The 19,484-nt window shown below is 34.4% G+C and overlaps 1 protein-coding gene across 2 annotated transcripts in view; it reads left to right on the top strand.

Annotated features, from left to right (window-relative positions):
• The window catches only part of LOC148629721 (peroxisomal acyl-coenzyme A oxidase 1-like), a 35,984-nt gene that overhangs the window by 1,209 nt on the left and 15,291 nt on the right, over positions 1–19,484 (top strand). For both annotated transcript variants that reach the window (XR_015917234.1, XM_088556143.1), the window contains exons 2-7: positions 160–319; positions 1,152–1,306; positions 3,218–3,325; positions 3,683–3,802; positions 5,444–5,559; positions 7,394–7,563. Coding sequence is in view for 1 of the 2 variants with exons in the window: in XM_088556143.1 (XP_088412269.1) it covers positions 160–319; positions 1,152–1,306; positions 3,218–3,325; positions 3,683–3,802; positions 5,444–5,559; positions 7,394–7,563 (829 nt within the window). In the remaining variant the exon portion in view is untranslated. The remainder of the gene's footprint in view (positions 1–159; positions 320–1,151; positions 1,307–3,217; positions 3,326–3,682; positions 3,803–5,443; positions 5,560–7,393; positions 7,564–19,484) is intronic.

Below are 19,484 nucleotides of genomic sequence, written 5' to 3'. Positions count from 1 at the left end.
GAACAGTTATTTTACATGTTCATGTTTGTGTGATGCGTGTGGTCTTTTCATTATATATGTTTGTATGGTTTTAATTTATTACTACATGAGCTGTCCAGAAACCTTTCATAAACAAAATATGTTGATAATAAATAAACCATTAATCCTTTTACTTTTCAGAAAATATAATATTTGGAGATCCAGTATTTAAAGATTTTTGGAAGTTGGCATTTAAGTCCAAATCAGAACTGTATGAAGACTCGTTGGCAAAAGGATTGAGGTTGGTTCAATTAAAGAACAAACATAGATGGACAGATGAACAATTTAATGTAGTTCAAAGGTTTGTACTAATTTTGTATTATAAAATTAAGGGTACATGTACAATATATACATGTTCATGTATCATGCAGTATATGACATCCTAAACACATACATGTACATGTTTTTTCTCAATTTTTCAAAGTTGGATTTGCTGTTCTGTTCCCATTTTTATTGTATTTTTACTTTCAATTTTGCCAATTTCTGTTTTTTTATTTTAAATTTTGTCTGTTAACAACTGTATTAATAAGTACGTGTATCTACTATTATACTTCAGTGCACAAAATAAAAAAAATAATTATAAAAATTTGAAGTGTCCATAAAAATACCAACGTGGATTTTTTTCCTCCAACTGTAGATTCTGATTAAAGAGTAATTAAGGGAGCCAAGGTTATAGCGGTAATCAAAAGAATGTAATCCAGGGACAAAGACCAGACATGGAAAACAGACATGCACAACAAAGAACATAAAGTAATTAAAATCATACATATGAAGTAACAAAAGCAAATGAGCAACTCGGACTCCACTAAAAACTGGGAGCATGGACCAGGTGCACTGGTAGGGTAAGCGTTCTTTGCTTTTTTAGAAACACCTGCCGAGTTGCTCATAAAAAGTGAAGTCTGGGGTAGACAAACAAGGAAAGGAAAACTACAAATTATAAAACTTGGACAAATCTGCTATCAAAGATTTGAGAAAACTTGTTTAAAAAACGAAAAAAGTAACTTAATATTTAAAAATTATGCCATACTGCTATATTAAAATTTCCTGGAACTGTAGAAAAGTAACTTTTATTAAATCATGGCAAAAAAGGATAATTTCTTTCTCACCAGAAACCTTGCATTGTTCTGTTTCAGTATTATAAATCATGTGTTTCCCTTTGAGCTACATTACACAATGTTCCTGCCTGCCATTGAACGTCTTGCAACAGAGGCACAGAAGGAAAAATGGTTACCACTGGCCAGAAGTTTTAAATGGATTGGAACTTATGCACAAACTGAAATAGGCCATGGTAATATAATATCTAAAAGTTTCATCGGATGAGGGTCGCAAAATATTTGTTTAAGGTCCATTTGTCCATTGATTTGTTGACTGATCAAGGGGAAATAACTAAAAACAAATGTATTTGTATTTTTTTACTCTGTATTAATTAAATATCATAATATAAGTGTAAATACTTCGTCTGAATACTTTAGAATTTACTTTTTCAGTGATCAAACTTTTGCTACATGTACATGTACATATGGATCAAATTCTTTAACTGTCAATATTTTTTTTATTTGAATAAAGGAATCATAAATACATTTAAATGAAAATAGAGATTACATATACATTAGTACATGTATGTACCACATTTTATAGTTTTTGTTTCATTTTTGCCTAGGACAAGACTTTAACATTGATTCAGGTTTTTGTTTTTCTTTCATTAAAGCTCAAACAATTAGATATTATATTCTGCATCTAATATATTTTTATACTGTCCAACTTCTAATCACAACCAAAGCATTTAAAAAAAATTAATATTTACTGTAAACCAGACAGTTTACATGGATACTTACAATGTGTATTAGGTGTTCATTCAGTTTTGTTGTTGTTGTGTGACATGACATGCACACTCTATATGTATTCCATAATAGAGGGACTTATTTGCTGTGATTACTCTTCATGATTTTTCCTGCTTGCAAAATTAGCGAAAAGGAATCACTTGTGAAAAAAAAGTTGTATGATAGTATGTTATTAAGTCAGTAACAGAGATTTATGCAATTTGCTAAAATAACTTATTATATAATAGCAAAGTAACCGTGGAAGGTTCGTAAACTTCTGTTGTTTTTATTCGACCACAAAAAATTGCAGGCATATTTTGGTATGGTGCTGTTGTTTGTTGTCTGTAGGCACTTGAATATTAGTAGATTGGTCTTTGTAAAATTTTATAACAGAGTTTTGAATCATAAAAGGATGGTTGGTATTGATTTTAGGGGTTATGGCAACTGTTTTAGAATTAGGGGACAAAAAAGGGCCTAAAACAAGTATTTAATGAAATATAACTATATAACTCTAATAAAAGTGTTAAATGTCTATGATATTGTTCCATAATATTCTTTACCACAATGGTCAGACTTCGATAGATCTTTGGGGTTAAGACTTGAACTTTTCAGAATTTAGAAATTTTTTGTTATAAGATTCCTCATGAAAATACTTGCCTGCGTTTTTCAATGAGATTTCATCTACCTTGACTTTTGTAGTTTTCAAATTATAAGGCCATGTAAAAAAAATGGACTTTTTAATTGTGATTTTGATTTTTTTATTGGATTCCTTATGAAAATCCCAGTATAACTTAAAGAGCTTACCAAATTAACCGTATCATTGTTTTAGACCTGACTTGATTATGGATCAGATTATTGGTTGGTGGTTTTGTTGTTACACTTATTTACTGTTTTTGAGATAATGAGGTACATTTTTTAGAACATGATGTATGAATGCACCCTGAAGCAGACCTTTATACTTATTGTGCAATATTGTGTTCAAATGAGTTGTTGTGTCCATAATGAACTGTAAGTCCCTTTGCTTACTGTGTCCCAAAATTGATATTGTGTCCACACTTGCCTCAAGTGAACAAAGTTCAACTGATTGGGGTCATACATTTTTTGTATCATGCTAATGACGAGACTTTTTTATTCTCAAATTGTCTTACATTTAGTCAACATATATATGTATATATGTATTGAATATCAGTTTAAAATAGGTTTCCCATTTCAAGGGAAGTATTTCCAGGCTCATTTGAAATTAACCACTTTCTATTTGAGAACAAAATTTGATATATTATATATAAATATTGAATTCTTTAAAAAATGCAAAAATGCCAGAGAGCATCAATAACTAAAGAAATAATGTTGTATAATTAACAAATCTCTGAATCTTGTAGGAAGTTATTTGCCAGGATTGGAAACCAAGGCTACATATGACCCTGTTACTGAAGAATTTATTCTCAACACACCTAGTATAACAGCGATGAAATGGTGGGCCGGGGCATGTAAGTTTTTATAAACTAACAAAATGAAAACACATATTTTATGCTATGGACTTTTAACATTACTGATGCTGGATTATTCGCATAAAATGCAAAAAATTAAATTGTATTTGTACATAAATGACAAAATCACAATAATTTAAATTCAGTAGTAACAAGCTTTCTGACTGGAGAAAAATCTTTGTCTATATTCTCATAGACTAAATTTTGAAATGTAAGTGATGTCATCAACTTTTTTTATGATATACTTTTGTATATGATATATTTTTATGTCTATTTGAAAGAACTTCAATGTCCATGGTTCACACTTGATAATAACCTGCGGATGTTGTAGCTAAAATTAATGTTAATCATTTTCAGTGGGTAAAACGTCGACACATTCTATAGTACTGGCTTCCTTAGAAGTAGGTGGTAAAAATTGTGGTATGCAGGCTTTTATGGTGCAGTTGAGAAATTTACAGAATCATCTACCATTACCAGGTAAGAATTTCCTAATGTTGAAGACAATGTTACTATGCAGTACTTTAATCATAAATAAATACAATGGTCTTTTAATAGACTGAACAAATTTAACCAAATTGCAACATGTACAAAAAAATGTAGCTTGCAGTATACTGTGAAAGTAACTATTATTCATGGGGTTCCAATTTTTGTAATTTTCATGGATAAGCCAAACCATGAAATTTGCCTCGCAAGGAAAAGTAGATTTCCGTAGGTATATTACCTGAAACATCAAAACCATGAATTCAAGAATCCAATAGCTTGTATTTCTTCCTTAATCCACGAATTAAAGTACTTTCACAGTAATATGCACACCAAAACATCAAAACAATACTGAATTAGTGAACCTGATCCCAGTTTTTAGTTCGGGTTGCTCTGTTGTATGTATAGGTTCTTTTGGTTATTTCGTGTACTTTGTTGTCTATTTTCCTTGTCTAGTTGTTATCCTTGGAATATTTAATCTCTGATTACCATTTCATTCCTTGTTTCCATGATTTCCTTAATACATCCTACTGTACCAATGTTGAAGCAAAAGAAAGAAATTCTACTAGGTGTGCCAGACAGATGGACGGATGAATACTTATCTTGAATATCCTGGCTTATTATGAATAACAAAATTTCCATTAGGTACATGTACATGTATATACTATGATGGCATATTTTTTTTTCACAATGGACCTGTAATAAGTCCAGTATCTCAAAATGGCCCAAAGAAGATCCTCGGCAATGACCACACTACCGTCAACCAAAATTATAATTTCTCCACTTCTCACAGTAGAGTCACTCATGTACACCGTGACTGCACGAAAGTAAAAATCGGGATAAAATTGCTCCATTTCAATAGTTCTCAACTTGTTTTTCTGAACTTTACTGAAATGTTATTAAACTGCTAGAACCATTAAATATAAATTTACCTTCATATAAAGACAGGAGAAGGGAATTACAGACAATATTTGAAATGATGACTTCAGTGTGGAGAGTGGAGACACTGACACTCCACTCAAAATATCTCCACTGTGGAGAGTGGAGACACTGACACTCCACTCAAAATATCTCCACTGTGGAGAGTGGAGAAATTAAAATTGTGTTGACAGTAGTGTACAGTATATGCTTCATTTTTAGTTTACAATGTATGTAAGGGTCATTGTGAGCAATTAGATATACACTCTATTTGTTTACCGATGACTTAATTGATCTTTGTTTAGAACATCATAATGGACCACTTTGAAAACAATACTAAAGTATAATGGACCAGAAAATGCTAGGATGGACTTTCCTCAATGCTGAATGTAAATAAAGCCTGGCAAATGTTGTAATCAAATGGTATAAATCTTAAGACAGAATAGACAAATTATGCTTTAGAATTAACAAGTTGAAACAGTACATGACTAACGATTTGTTTAAGTTCATTGATTAACAAAACCTGTAACTCTTACACTTGGGATTTATTTTAAAAAGAAATTTTGATATTCTTTATATATTTTATGTTCGTTGTTGTGTATGTCTGTTTTTCATGTCTGGTCCTTGTCCCAGGATTACATTCTTTTGATATATTTGCTAGAATCTTGGTTCCCTTGATTACTCTAATACTATACCTCAAGTGTATTTATTTTTTTTAAGGTATAGAAGTTGGTGATATTGGACCAAAAATGGGTGCTAATTACAATGACAATGGCTATCTTGCTTTGAGAAATGTTAGAGTTCCTCGGAAGAATATGTTAATGAAAAATGCACAGGTACATGCAAACTTCAATCAATTACTCAATGGATATAATAGGGTGTTTTATACCAAGGAGTAAATATCTTATATTGTTGATGATTTTTGTTCCATGTTGATGCAATAATTCCACTACAAAAGAGTTGTAGTGGTATTATTAGTATCAGGCTGTATTTGTTGCATAGACATATATTGTTCTGACATTAATTTCAGTCAAAGCATTTTCATTATGTCTGAACAATAGAGTATGTAAGTCTTGTTACTTGACTCCTTGGTTTCATGAGAATGTGTTTAAATTTACCATTCAAATGCATGGAAATTTTGTCAATTACTGAGCATTGAGCTCAGAATTAAAAGTAAAATACCTTTTTGTCTAAACATACCGAAAAAATGACATACCGGTAGTATTATTTCTACATGAATAAAGTGTTGAGAAAAGCAATAAGTTAAAGATTTTGCAGAGATTAAGATGCAGAGTTCTAAAATCCATGAAGTAAACAATAAAATACAGATCTGTCTTTCACTGAATATTCCGTTAAGGAAAATGAAACTGGAGATAGACTAATAAACCCTATAAGTTGACTATAAGTCTTATTGATTTCTTTTTAATTGTTTCACAAGGTGCCATGTCACAAAAGGCAGGACGGGATTGATTTTAGGGATTGTGACTGGAACTGTTTAAGAATTGGGGTATAACAAAGGACCAAAACAAGCAGATGTTGATATGAGAAAACAATTTCACAAGCCAATGTGACATACATGTACCTGATACTCTGATAAAACAAACAAATTAGTTAAAATTGATTTGCCATCACTTGGTGTACGTCGTCATCGTCCATTATTAACAATTTTTCAAAACTCTTCTCCTCTGACACTACTTGACCAGTTAAAACCAAACTTTGTTTGAATGTTCCATAGGGTATCTTGCATAGAACTGTCGTGGGGATTTTTGATCTGTCAAAAAACATGGCAGCTGCTACTAAAATAGAACATACATGTCAGATAGTAGTTTTTTGCATATACATGTATCTCCCAAACTGTTAGGGTTAGCCAAATTCTGAGTGGGATAAAAGTGTTCAGCATGATAAGATCTATCTGTGGTCAAATTTCCATTTTAATCTGTGAAGCCATGTTGGAGATATGATCCTTTTTTTGACATATTTTTGCTATTTTTAATGTTTTTTCTTTCCACAATCTTCTACTCCGAGACTACTGTACCAATTAGAACCTAACTTGGTGTGAATGTGAATGTTCCTTGGGGTATCCTGCATAGAACTGATGTGGGGATTTTTGATCTGCCGAAAAACATGGCCACCGTTACTAAAAATAGAACATAGGGGTCAGACAGTAGTTTTTCCCTTGTTGTATCTCCAAAAACTGTTAGGTTTAGCCAAATTCTGTAAATTGCTAAAATGATTCTTATTATAAGGCTTACCAAAGTTTCCAAGGGATCAAAGTTGTCAGATGATTCCTTGTGAGAGTTGTTGTCCTTGAAAGATGTACAGTTTTCAGCCAATATCTTGGTAACTATAATAGATAGAAACACTCAATGCTGAAATGATCCTTATGATAAGTCTTACCAAAGTTTTCTTGAGTCAAAATTTTTGAACATTTCTTTGTTAAATTTATCGCCCTTGAAAGACAAAATTTAACCAAGGTTAGCGATTCATGCTCCTGGGAGCCACTTGTTGCAGTTCTTGATCTCAAAACTTGAAAAGATACATGCATTAATTTGCATTAATATTCTTCTTTGAAGCCACAAAAAAACCCTCGTAATTTCAATAAATTTGATTTAAATCTCAGTAATACTTGAGGTCATAAAGGTCATACTAATACATACATTTTTTTATTAGGTTTCCAAAGAGGGGAAGTTTACAAGCTCAGGACCAAACAAAGCAAACTATGCTACAATGACATACGTCAGAGTAGCTATGACCCATTGGGTTTATGATTGTCTCAGAAGACTTGTAACTACTGCTATTAGATATAGTGCTGTACGACACCAATCCAAGCTATCAGAAAGGTAGTAGACATCAATTCTTGAGAAAATTTATAAGTCCAACTTTAAAATTGTTTCACCATTCCAACAATAAACCGGTAAAAATGAGTCCACTATAGACCAAAGTGTTGTGGTAGTCCTTTCCTCTTCATTGCTTTTTGTTGACTCATGTTATTGGATATGTATTTTTTATTTTCTCAGTTGACTTCAGTGTTTTATGTAAGGAGATTTGATGTTGAATAAATTGACAGTTTTTGCATAAAATTTTGGGTCATATAATAGAAACTAGAAAAGTATTTGTTTGATTTTATTATTTTACACTAAAGTTCCAAACAACAGAAGGGAGGGTGGCGTTTTTTTATGGTTAAGGCCCAAACCATTTTTGGAATTTCATAGAATTTAACTACCTATTGTTAACATAGTCCAGTAAAAGCATTTGGAAGTCTATTATATTTTTCAATAATATTTATACCACAAAGGTCAGGCTGGGATTGATTTTTGGATTAAGACTAAACTTTCAGGATTTTGGAGCACAAAAGGGGCCATAAACATACAATTTCATGATGCCCATATAATAACTCTGACAACTATAAGTAAATGAATCTCTTTAAATTATACCACAAGGTGCCATACCATAAAAATTAGGCTGGGATTATTTATAGGGTTTATGACATAGACTGTTTAGGAATGAATGGCCAAAGGGAACCAGAAGCACACATTTTCCTGATGTCAGAACAACTTGGCTATAAGTAGATATCTATGAATTTATACCATAAGGTGCAATACTGCCAGAGTAGTTTTAGGGTTTTGACTGAAACCAGTTTGGATGAGGGACCAAAGAAGGTCAATTAACAAATATATTTATTCGACCACAAAAATGTGGTCATATTATGTTATGATGCTGCCTGTTGATAGTCGTTAACTTTTTCATTTCTGTGCAATAAATGAAGTTGCAGAGAACCAAAATTTCAATTTGTGGCTAGAGAAAGCTTGCTATTTAGAATGGGGTCAATAGACCTTGTGGTTCTGCAAAAAGGAGCCAAAAGGGATAAATTTGGTATTTATTTTAAATTTGATGTAGAAGGTATAATTTTCATTTAATGTTTACAATTCTTTTTTAATTGTTCCATATAAGATTCTGTGTTGAGAATATTTGAAAGATTTGAGTTAAAAAGGGTCAAAGGGGCCACACACACAAAAAATAAGTTTAAAAAAAATTCTGGACTAATTTTGAAAATAGTTTTTTATTAGATTCCATCTGGAAGTGTATACATGTACCTGCATTTTTCAATCACTATGGGGACATTTTTCACTGTTTTTGAGTTACAAGGGGTCAAAGGTGCCAAAAACATATTTTTTAGCTCACCTTCCCAAAGGCCAAGTGAGCTATCGCCATCACTTGGTGTCCGTGGTTGTTGTTGTTTGTCGTCGTCGTTAACAATTATACAAAATTCTTCTCCTCTGATACTACTTGAATAATTAGAACCATACTTAGTATGAATGTTTCATGGGGTATCCTGCATAGAACTGATTTGGGGATTTTTGATCCCTGGAAAAACTTGGCCGCCATTACTAAAAATAGAACATAGGGGTCAGACAGTAGTTTTTTTGCATATATCTCCAAAACCATTAGGTTTAGCTAAATTTTTATTGGTAAAAGTGTTTAGCATGATGAGATATATCTCTGGTCAAATTTTGGTTTTAATCATGAATTATTGCCCTATTTTAACGATTTTTGCTCTTTTTAATGTTATTTCTTTCAAAAACCTTCTCTTTTGACACTATTTGACCAATTGAAACCAAACTTGGTATGAATGATTCTTGGTGTATACTGCATAGTACTGTTGTAAGGATTTTTGATCAGTCTCAAAGCATGGCCGCCATTACTAAATATAGGATATAGGGGTCAAACAGTAGTTTTTTGCACACATGTATATCTCCAAAAACTGTAAGGGTTAGCAAAATTCTTTCAATAGCTGAAATGATCCTTATTATTGGGACTACAAAAGTCTTCAGGGATAAATGTTGTCAGACTACTACATGTAAGAGTTATTGCCCTTGACGTGAGAAAAATGACTTTTTTTTTACAGTTGTTGTCCGGCCAGTTCTCCAGGGAGAAATAAACCACATCAAATCGTTAAGTTCCAATATTTATTGCAGTTATATGGATAAACAAAAAGTCCCTGCAATAACAATACATAAATTCATAAGACTTGGGTAAAGAAACATAACCCTGATAGCATAGATAAATTCTATCAGTCAATTAATTAAAATAATATAGTTATAATATAATAACATTACACCTTCTATAGGCAATATGATAGAACTCATAAAATGCATTTTCTTAGAAAAATGTATTTGTCTGTTGCGCATGAATCTCATGTGCAATATTCCACATCTGTATATGTTTTAAACACAATGACATGCAAAAATTAATTTAGCATGAAATGTCTAAATAAGCAACAAAAAATCAGTTAAAAATAAGCTTAATAGTTACTGACTGAAAGCCAAATATTACCAAGCAAGCAAATAATATTAGTTAAGCAAATTTCGTAAAAATGTAACACTTCCTTACCTCACACTTAGGTGCAAAGGTCAGTTTCCCAGTATATCAACTCATTACAATACTCTGTGCAATAACATCAGCAGTGTCATGGTTACATCTGAATATAAGATTACAGTAATAACTATTGTGCTTCAAAATACGCACAATTACATGTAACGCATAACACAAATAAAACACTTACTAAATCAAATTTATAAAATTTATGTTTTATCAAAATAATAATATTTTGATCATTTAGACTTTATATTTATTACTGATTTATATTAACTCATTTATCCTTTAATTTAACTTTATTCTTGTATTATTTTACTGTTTTATAAGTTTATAAGTCAGTCATCTATTCAATCAGCTCAAATCACTCAAAATGTTATTTTTGGGACAAGTAGCAAGATTATTACTAATAAATACCTTTTAAAGTAGAAGAAGTCAATAATGGTGACATAGACATAAAGTAGACAATCAGACTTTCATCAAAATTAATATTCCAAGATATTCCAATAGTTTTTACTGAGTTACAAAAATGTCTGCCATCTGTCATTTTAAATGTATAGAGAGTGACAACAAGAACAAAAGGATTTCCCTCCAAAAGTGCATGTGACTTTCTACCAATTAAATATCCAATAATCCAAATAATCACTACTACTGAAATTCCAAATAAAATAACAATCTAGGGTCATATTCATGAACTTAGGTCATATACTTAATTTAAATATAAAAATATAAACACAAGGTAACTGACTGATTTTATTTCTGAATGAGTTCTGATTGTTCAATAATTAAAAAGATCAAGTCAAATTACGATTTTCAAATAATATTTTATTAATAAATCACTCATCTTAAATCATGGAAATTCTGAAAATAAAATTATTTGTATATTCATTATAAAATTCACTCTTCCACATACTCCCCCTACCTGGAAAAATGATGTCCCGTCATTTCACGAAGGAGAATGTGAAGAGGATTCCAAAATCTTGAGAATAGTTCTTCCTGCCTCAGACTGTAATCCCTCCATAAATGGTGAACCTGACAAGGAAGTGATGCATCACACCCTCCTTTCCCAATCAGATGCTGGTGTCTGGATAGATCTGGCCATGTCGAACTCACCAGACCTGTAGCGAAGAGGAACTCTTCGCTCTCTGGTGGAACGACGAAGAACTGGTTGGTCGGTGTCATCATCTGAACTAGGAATCTCTGCTTCGTCAGGTTGATGATCCTGTTCACCACTCCTATCTGGTGAAGCGCTTCTTGGTGGTACAGGTGAAACTTCCTCTGAGATACTCAGAGTACCCTCAGAAGACTGGGCATCCCCATGAGCCTCATCTGCATCCTGGTTATCCTCATCAGCATCTTGGGTTGGTAAATCCCCAGTGATGGATGAACCACTGCTACCAGTCTCTATGCTGACTACTCTTCCTCCCCATTCTGACTCCTCTTCAGATTCCTCCAAGTTGTCAGTCTGGTTTGGAACCAGTTCTTTCTCTGTCTTCTTGGCAGGTCTTTGTCTCGGTCTTGGTTTTCTGGGAAGCATTGTTGGTGTGTCACTGATGAAGCCAATCGGTAACAAGAGGTTACAGTGGAGCGTCCTCGTACGTCCTTGTCCATTCTCCTTCTTGACTTTGAACACTGGTATGTCCTTGTTCGGTTGGCTCAACACTGTGTAGGGGTCATGTTCCCATCTTTCTGCTAGCTTGTGTTTTCCCTCAAAGCTAACAACTTTAACTAACACACGGTCTCCGACTTGTACTGTTCCTCCACAGACCTTGCTGTCATAATTGTACTTCTATTTGGTTTTGGCATCTCGTGCTGCTGTTGTTGCAAGATCATGGGCCTGTATTATTCTGTCTTTCAACTTGATTATATACTTGGTGCTGATATCTTGATGGTTTTCCTGAAGTCCTAGTGTTGCATCAATGGGTAGACGAGGATTCCTACCAAACATCAACATAAAGGGTGACTGTCCAGTAGTCTCATGTCTAGTTGAGTTGTAAGCAAACACCAGTGGGCTGACATAACTCTTCCAGTTGGTTTTCTTGTTGGAATCCAGAGATCCAAGCATATCACAAAGTGTCCGGTTGAAGCGTTCACACTGTCCATTGCCCATAGGATGGTAACTGGTGGTTCTTGACTTGGTCATTCCCATAATACTGCAGAGCTTTTTTATGATGGTACTTTCAAAGTTGGCACCTTGGTCTGAATGGATGCTTTCTGGTATACCGTAGTGAAGAATGAAGTTGTTGGGATGGCCATGGCAAATTTGGTGAAGTGGTCTGTTATTACTAGTATGTGCTGAAAATTCCCTTTTGATGGTTCCAAGGTAAGGAAATCCATACATACAAGTTCCGGTGGTGAAGTTGTTATGTTGACCAGGGGTGCTCTTTGGATGGTTGATGACTTTCTCCTGATACAACAACCACATTCCTTTATCCATGTTGTAATATCCTGGTGCATTCCGGTCCAATAGAAGCGATCTTTGACCAATGATGTTGTTCGGTCTCTACCAGGATGACCCATGTCGTTGTGCATTGCTTCTAAAATAACTTATACATGCTTCAGTGGAAGTACAAGTTGATGTTTCTCTTCTTCATCAGTTACTGTCACTCTGTGAAGGACTCCATCGATCAACTTTAGGTGGTTGAACTGTTTCAGAAGTGGATTAGGCCCTATGTCCTTCCTGGATGGCTTGGTACAATGAGCGACATATTCCATAATATGGCATATATCAGCGTCCTGGAACTGCGCTGCCTTCCAATCTACTAAGTTACCAATTCCACTTCCTCTGGGATCTAAGTCCTCCAATATGACATCTGGTGTCAAAGCTAGATTATCCACATATGCCAGATCCTGTGTCGCTGCTTTGCAAATTGCTTGGACGGATTCACTGGTGATGGGGATCCTGCTTAAGGCATCAGCATCAGCGTTGGATCGTCTAGGGTGATACTTGATATCAAAGTTGTATGCAGCCAATGCAGCCAGCCAGTGATGTCCTGCAGCATCTAACTTGGCAGATGTCATTACATAAGTAACTGGGTTGTTGTCGGTGTATACAGTAAAGTCCTGTCCATATAAGTAGTCCTTGAACTTGACCACTACTGCCCATTTCAGTGCCAGGAATTCTCCTTTATGTGGTGGATAATTCCGTTCCACTTTGTTGAGTCCTCTACTGGCATAACTGATCACTTGCTTTATTCCTCCCTGCCCCTGATACAGAACTGCTCCCAGGGCATCCCCAGAAACATCTGTATGCAGCTCGTACAGTAGTGTACTATCTGCATATCCAAGGATTGGTGCACTGACTAGATGATCCTTCAGTATCTGGAAAGCCTGTTGTTCTTTATCTTCCCATTTCCATTCCTTGGTGGACTTTATCTTAGTGCGTTTCTTCTTCGGTGTTGGTATAAAGTCTGTAAGGGGTCAACTAATCTTGCTGAAGTCCTTAATAAAGCGTCTGTAGTAACCAACGAATCCCAAAAAACTTCTGACATCCTCCGGACTGGTTGGGGTTGGCCAGTTGACTACCTTCTCTGTCTTTGATGGATCAATCTCGACACCTTCCTCCGATACGACATGTCCTATATACTTGACCTTATGCTTGAAGAACTCACACTTGTTGGGACACAGCTTCAGGTTTGCCTCTCTGATCCTCTGAAAGATGAGCTGGAGATTGTTAAGATGTTCCTCATATGTCCTTCCATATACAATAATGTCATCAATAAAAATGCAGTAGATCTTCAAGTTGTATTCGGCTAGGCAATGCTCCATAAGTCGCTGGTATGTGGCTGGTGCATTGGTTAATCTGAAACTCATGCGGTTGAACTCCCAAAAACCAAGTGGTCCTACGGAAAATGCTGTTTGCTCCTTATGTTCCTCCAATATTTCTACCTGATGGTAACCCGACTTCATGTCTACTACAGAAAAGAACTTGCTTCCAGCACAACAGTCTAACAATTCCTCTACTCGTGGAAGGGCATAACTATCCTTCTTGCTCTGCTTATTGAGTTGTCGATAATCCACACACATCCTGATGGTACCATTCTTTTTCCTAACGATGACTATGGCAGAGGCAAATAGTGAATGAGATGGTCTGATAACTCCATTATTCAAATGCTGTCTAAGATGTGACCTTACTTCATCATACATAGATGGTGGTATCCTTTGGTATCGATGTTTAAAAGGAGTCTCATCCACTAAGTCGATGCGATGTTTTACTAGACCGGTGTGTCCTAAGTCATGATCTCCCCAACTAAAGATGTCGCAATACTGTAGTATCAGTTCCTTCCTCTTCTCAAGCTGTTCCTCTGATAGGTTGCTCTTGGTGATTTCAACTTCCTCCAATAAGTTGGTATCTTTTTCACTGGTGATAGTGGGTGGTGCTTCAATGGACACAGACTGGACTTCACAAATGATAGCTCTCTTTGGTATGGTAATGGTTCCTTTCGTCATGTTGGATAATTTGACTGTCACATTTCCTGTATTCTTGTAGTTGTAGTTTAAAAATGAGGGTTCTGTATCAATTACCTTCTGTGTTGCCAAAGATGCTGACTGTATTATGGAAGGTGTTGCTGTTTATGGTATCTCTCTGTCTAAAAATCCTTCATCTGTAGTGGTGGTGTTGGGTAAGATGGTTATCCGGTTACAAGTCTTGATGACAGCTAGTCGGTCATTATTCTTCGAAAGTTCTTTTTCCCTCATCAAAAGACAATGGAATGTCAAAAACCAAGGTGTGGTCAATGCAGCATTCTGTAAATATCTTGCTCCATATTCCTCATTAAGGTGGTACATCATACTGTCTAATACATTGGTTCCTATCAGTGCTGGTATATGCTGACTGTATCTACTCTCTGGTACTATAAGCATCACATGTTTGCTGGTGGTGTTGGTATTTCCAGGTACCTTAATATTTACCTCAATATATCCTGAGTATGGCAATTATGTCCCTCCTGCACATTCTACTTCCAAGATGTCGTCAGGTTTACAAAGTGGTATTGATGATGCAAGATGTTCATTATAGTACTTTTCTGATAAAGTTGAGACAGTGGAACCTGTGTCTAAAAGTGCTGGTACCCTTCTTCCATCTATACATTTCTCTGTTTCTGTAGGTGTTCCAAACAAACCAGGTGGTGACTTAACATGATTAACCTTGGGACCTGATGAATATCCTGTAAAGCCTAATACCGGCCCCTCTGCATAGGCTTCCTGGAGTTTAAATGTTGTCTTGAGTGGTCTAACCTTACACGACAGCCAATTTGTATATGTCCTTCTTGTCCACAACGTTGACATACTATGGGTTTATGTTGGTATGTTGATTGCTGATCATCAGATTGTTCTTGCTGTTGTGGTTGAGATGAATTTGTCTGCTGCTTCTGGTAATTCCACTTGCCACCCTTACCTCTATTTCCTCTGTAAGACTTTCCTCTATAGTTATTCCCTCTATAATACTGGGTTTGTTGTTGTTGCATCTCTGTTACCTGAGTACTTAATTGCTGAACCATACCTCTAAGTTCATCCATCTCCTTTTTATCTGTGTTAGTCTCTGTGATGGCTTTAGATGTATTGGGTTTAGACTTCTTTGGTTGGTGATCTTTTTCCCACTGTCGTAAAGCTACTCTAAGTTGATTGAAGTCTTTGGTGGATTCATACTTATAACCGCTGATGTCCTTTAATTCTTGTCTATGACAGTCCATAACATGGCATGAAGCATTGAGTTCATATTTTGGTAGGCTATGGTACCCGTCTCCAATCCTTTTCCAAGTATGTCTTGCAAACGGTTTCTCCAAGTAGTTACATCTTCATCGTCTCGCTGTCTTGCACTATAGAACTCTGCAAGTAGTTGTTCTTTATTATCTACTGTGCCATACGCACTGTCCAAAAACTTCAAGTATCTCTTCAATAGGTTTATCGAATGCTTGATACATGACCAATCTGACTGCGGAACCTGTGAGAGATCGATGAATAGCAAAGTCCTTCTGATCCTTGGTGTATGATGGATCCTTGAGCGCCATCTTAACATCATACCGCCATATGTCATATGGTGTCTCACTCTTATTGTCTCCACCAGAAAATACTCTAACATTGGGTGGATATGATGAAGTTGCTGCTGGTTGTTGATACCTTACCTTTGGTCTAGCTCCTGTATCATCAGATGATAAAGTGAGTCTGTTACCAGGAGGAGGATCCTTTTTGGCTGCAGCATACTTACCAATCCATTCCTCTAATTCTGCGGCATTACTTCCCTGAGGGTTAAGACCCATAGTTTGGAATGTCTTAAACATCATAATGAATGTGTCATCCTTCTTTTCTTTCTTCTGTGACTTCGGACTTACCGCCTTCCGCTCCTTTTTCTTTCGACATGATTAAAGTGTACCAAAATGTACCCAATATCAAAATCAAAAGTGTCTATGTAAGTATGATAAAATATATCAATCAAAAGACTTGTCTGTACTTAAAATAATAAAATTCAAGTATGCAAGCTTACCTCAATCTGTGCTGTATTATTCTGCTATCAAATACTTCTATCCACAAAAAAAAAAAAGAAAAAAAAAAAACGTTGAGAATTGTTAAGCTTGTACGTTAACAATCTCAAACAAAAGAAAAGTTTAAAGTCTGAAGTATCAAACTATATAAACTTTTGTCTAGCAGACAATTCTCAAATTAAATCAGAAATAGTACATGGATAATTTATCTTAATCCAAACTCACTAGTATACTGATGTATATATATACCAAATATATCTAGGACTTGAGTCTATTCTTCATTTACATGTATAAAATTCTCTATACTCTCATATGCTATACGATATACAACTGTATCTCGACGAGTAAACTACGTGTATGATTGATAGATGAAAATATACCTAGTATGAAATGCTATATATCTAAATCACAATTACATGTAACGCATAACACAAATAAAACACTTACTAAATCAACTTTATAAAATTTATGTTTTATCAAAATAATAATATTTTGATCATTTAGACTTTATATTTATTACTGATTTATATTAACTCATTTATCCTTTAATTTAACTTTATTCTTATATTATTTTACTGTTTTATAAGTTTATAAGTCAGTCATCCATTCATTCAGCTCAAATCACTCAAAATGTTATTTTTGGGACAAGTAGCAAGATTATTACTAATAAATACCTTTTAAAGTAGAAGAAGTCAATAATGGTGACATAGACATAAAGTAGACAATCAGACTTCCATCAAAATTAATATCAATAAATATTCAGCAAATCAGTCAAGTCACTGTCACTGGAAACACATATGAATCTTCAAACCGGATGTTGTGAATTCCTCGGTTGAGAATGCGCATTCGCTAAATTAATGTGTTGATCCCGGGAATAAGTCCATTTACTGTAACATTCACGTTGGGCGCCATTGTTGTCCGGCCAGTTCTCCAGGGAGAAATAAACCACATCAAATCATTAGGTTCCAATATTTATTGCAGTTATATGGATAAACAAAAAGATTTCAATAACAATACATAAATTCATAAGACTGAGTTACAAAAATGTCTGTCAGAGATTTTAAATGTATAGAGAGTGACAACAAGAACAAAAGGATTTCCCTCCAAAAGTGCATGTGACTTTCTACCAATTAAATATCCAATAATCCAAATAATCAATACTACTGAAATTCCAAATAAAATAACAATCCAGGGTCATTCATGCTCCTGGGAACCTCTTGTTTTTTTAAGACATGCTTTTTCTGTATTTTTTTTTCTTCTGATTTTAATGATTTGTTTTGGTAAATTGTTCCTCTTTACAAGGGGTTTCAGAAGTACATGTATACTTGTATATTTACTTATCACTAACTGTTTTTTGAGATAATTGTGTACAAAGTTATCCATGAAGCACCTTGAAAGTAGAACTTTTCACTTAAATTGAATTTCAAAATATTTTGCAGTTTTGTATCAAAATCACTAGTTTTGTCCATAATGTACTGAAAGTCCCTATATTTAAGTCTGTCAATAAACAGAGTTCAACTAACTATGGTAGAATTATGATACACTAGGCAAAGCCTTTTATCCTGGTGTTTGGAAGGAAGTGGATTCCTTTGAATTTGTACCTTAAAGTGCCACACCCCAAAAGGAAGATTGGGATTGATTTTGTAGGTTGGGATTCAAACTATTTACGAATTAGGGGCCAGAAAAAGGTCACTTTGATTCTTTGTATAGTTTGCATAACAATACTGTACTGCTGGTGTATTCAGCTTCTTTGCTTAATGCACTTGTTCCTTTTTTTTAACATTATTCAACTTAAACCTGAAGATTTAGATATTACAGGTGTTTTTTTTTTTTTTTTTTTTTTATTTTATGTAAAAGTTAAGTACAATGTACTTTACATAATGTTAAGTAAAGCTTCGGCAGGTGGTTTGAACCTATTATTAGAGGTGTGATAAGTGTAAATTTTGCTGTAGTTTACATGAATGATGTACATAACATTTGAAGTTTGTAGTTCATATACATATTGAACAAATATAAAGGGTACTTCAGAAATAAGTTAATTATAACATTTTATTTAAACAGTCTTAGATGCTATGAGACCACAAAGATGGTCAATTTTAGTTTGTCGTACATATGATTAAGACTTGACTCAGTAGACTTAATTTATGACTGTTGCCAAATTCATTTATCTTGTGTAACAAAAAAGCATGATGCGCCTCACAAAAATGTACTTTCACTAGTTCAGCAGCGAAAATCTAACCCTAGACCCATAAGTGACCATTCTGTAAAGATTAATCCTTTAACAAGGTTTATTCACTGGCTGTTTTACAACCCTCTACAATCCAGCCACTTTTGTAACAATCCTCTACAACACAGGTAGGCAATCCAGCCACTTTTGTAACAACCCTCTACAACACAGGTAGACAATCCAGCCACTTTTGTAACAACCCTCTACAACACAGGTAGACAATCCAGCCACTTTTGTAACAACCCTCTACAACACAGGTAGACAATCCAGCCACTTTTGTAACAACCCTCTACAACACAGGTAGACAATCCAGCCACTTTTGTAAACAGCAGCACTTTCCAATATGGACTGTATTTACAAAAAAAAAATTTTTTCAAATATTCTCTAAGTGTTGAAAAGAAAATGATATAAGTTTACTAGATAGTCTGCTGTTGTTTAAGTCTGTATTGAGTGAAGAATATTACCTTCTTTATGTTTTATTTCTCTGTCATATCTGTGGGTGAGGTCAACCTCATAGAAACACCATTGACTAATGTTTTTGATCTCATTAACATTTACAAAAATGAATGATACAATACATGTGCACATTATAAATGACTATCACTTCATTTAGAACAGACTTGTAAGATATCCTAGTAATATGTTATATTTACATTGTTCTAAAAGTTTAATATTTTTTATT

Source organism: Perna viridis, chromosome 1 (assembly GCF_037379345.1).
Source record: "Perna viridis isolate PV_CMFRI_1.1 ecotype Kerala chromosome 1, ASM3737934v1, whole genome shotgun sequence".
Classification (NCBI taxonomy): Eukaryota; Metazoa; Mollusca; class Bivalvia; order Mytilida; family Mytilidae; genus Perna; species Perna viridis.
The sequence above is the reverse complement of the archived record's forward strand: the minus strand, read 5'-3'. Positions and strand labels throughout refer to the sequence as shown.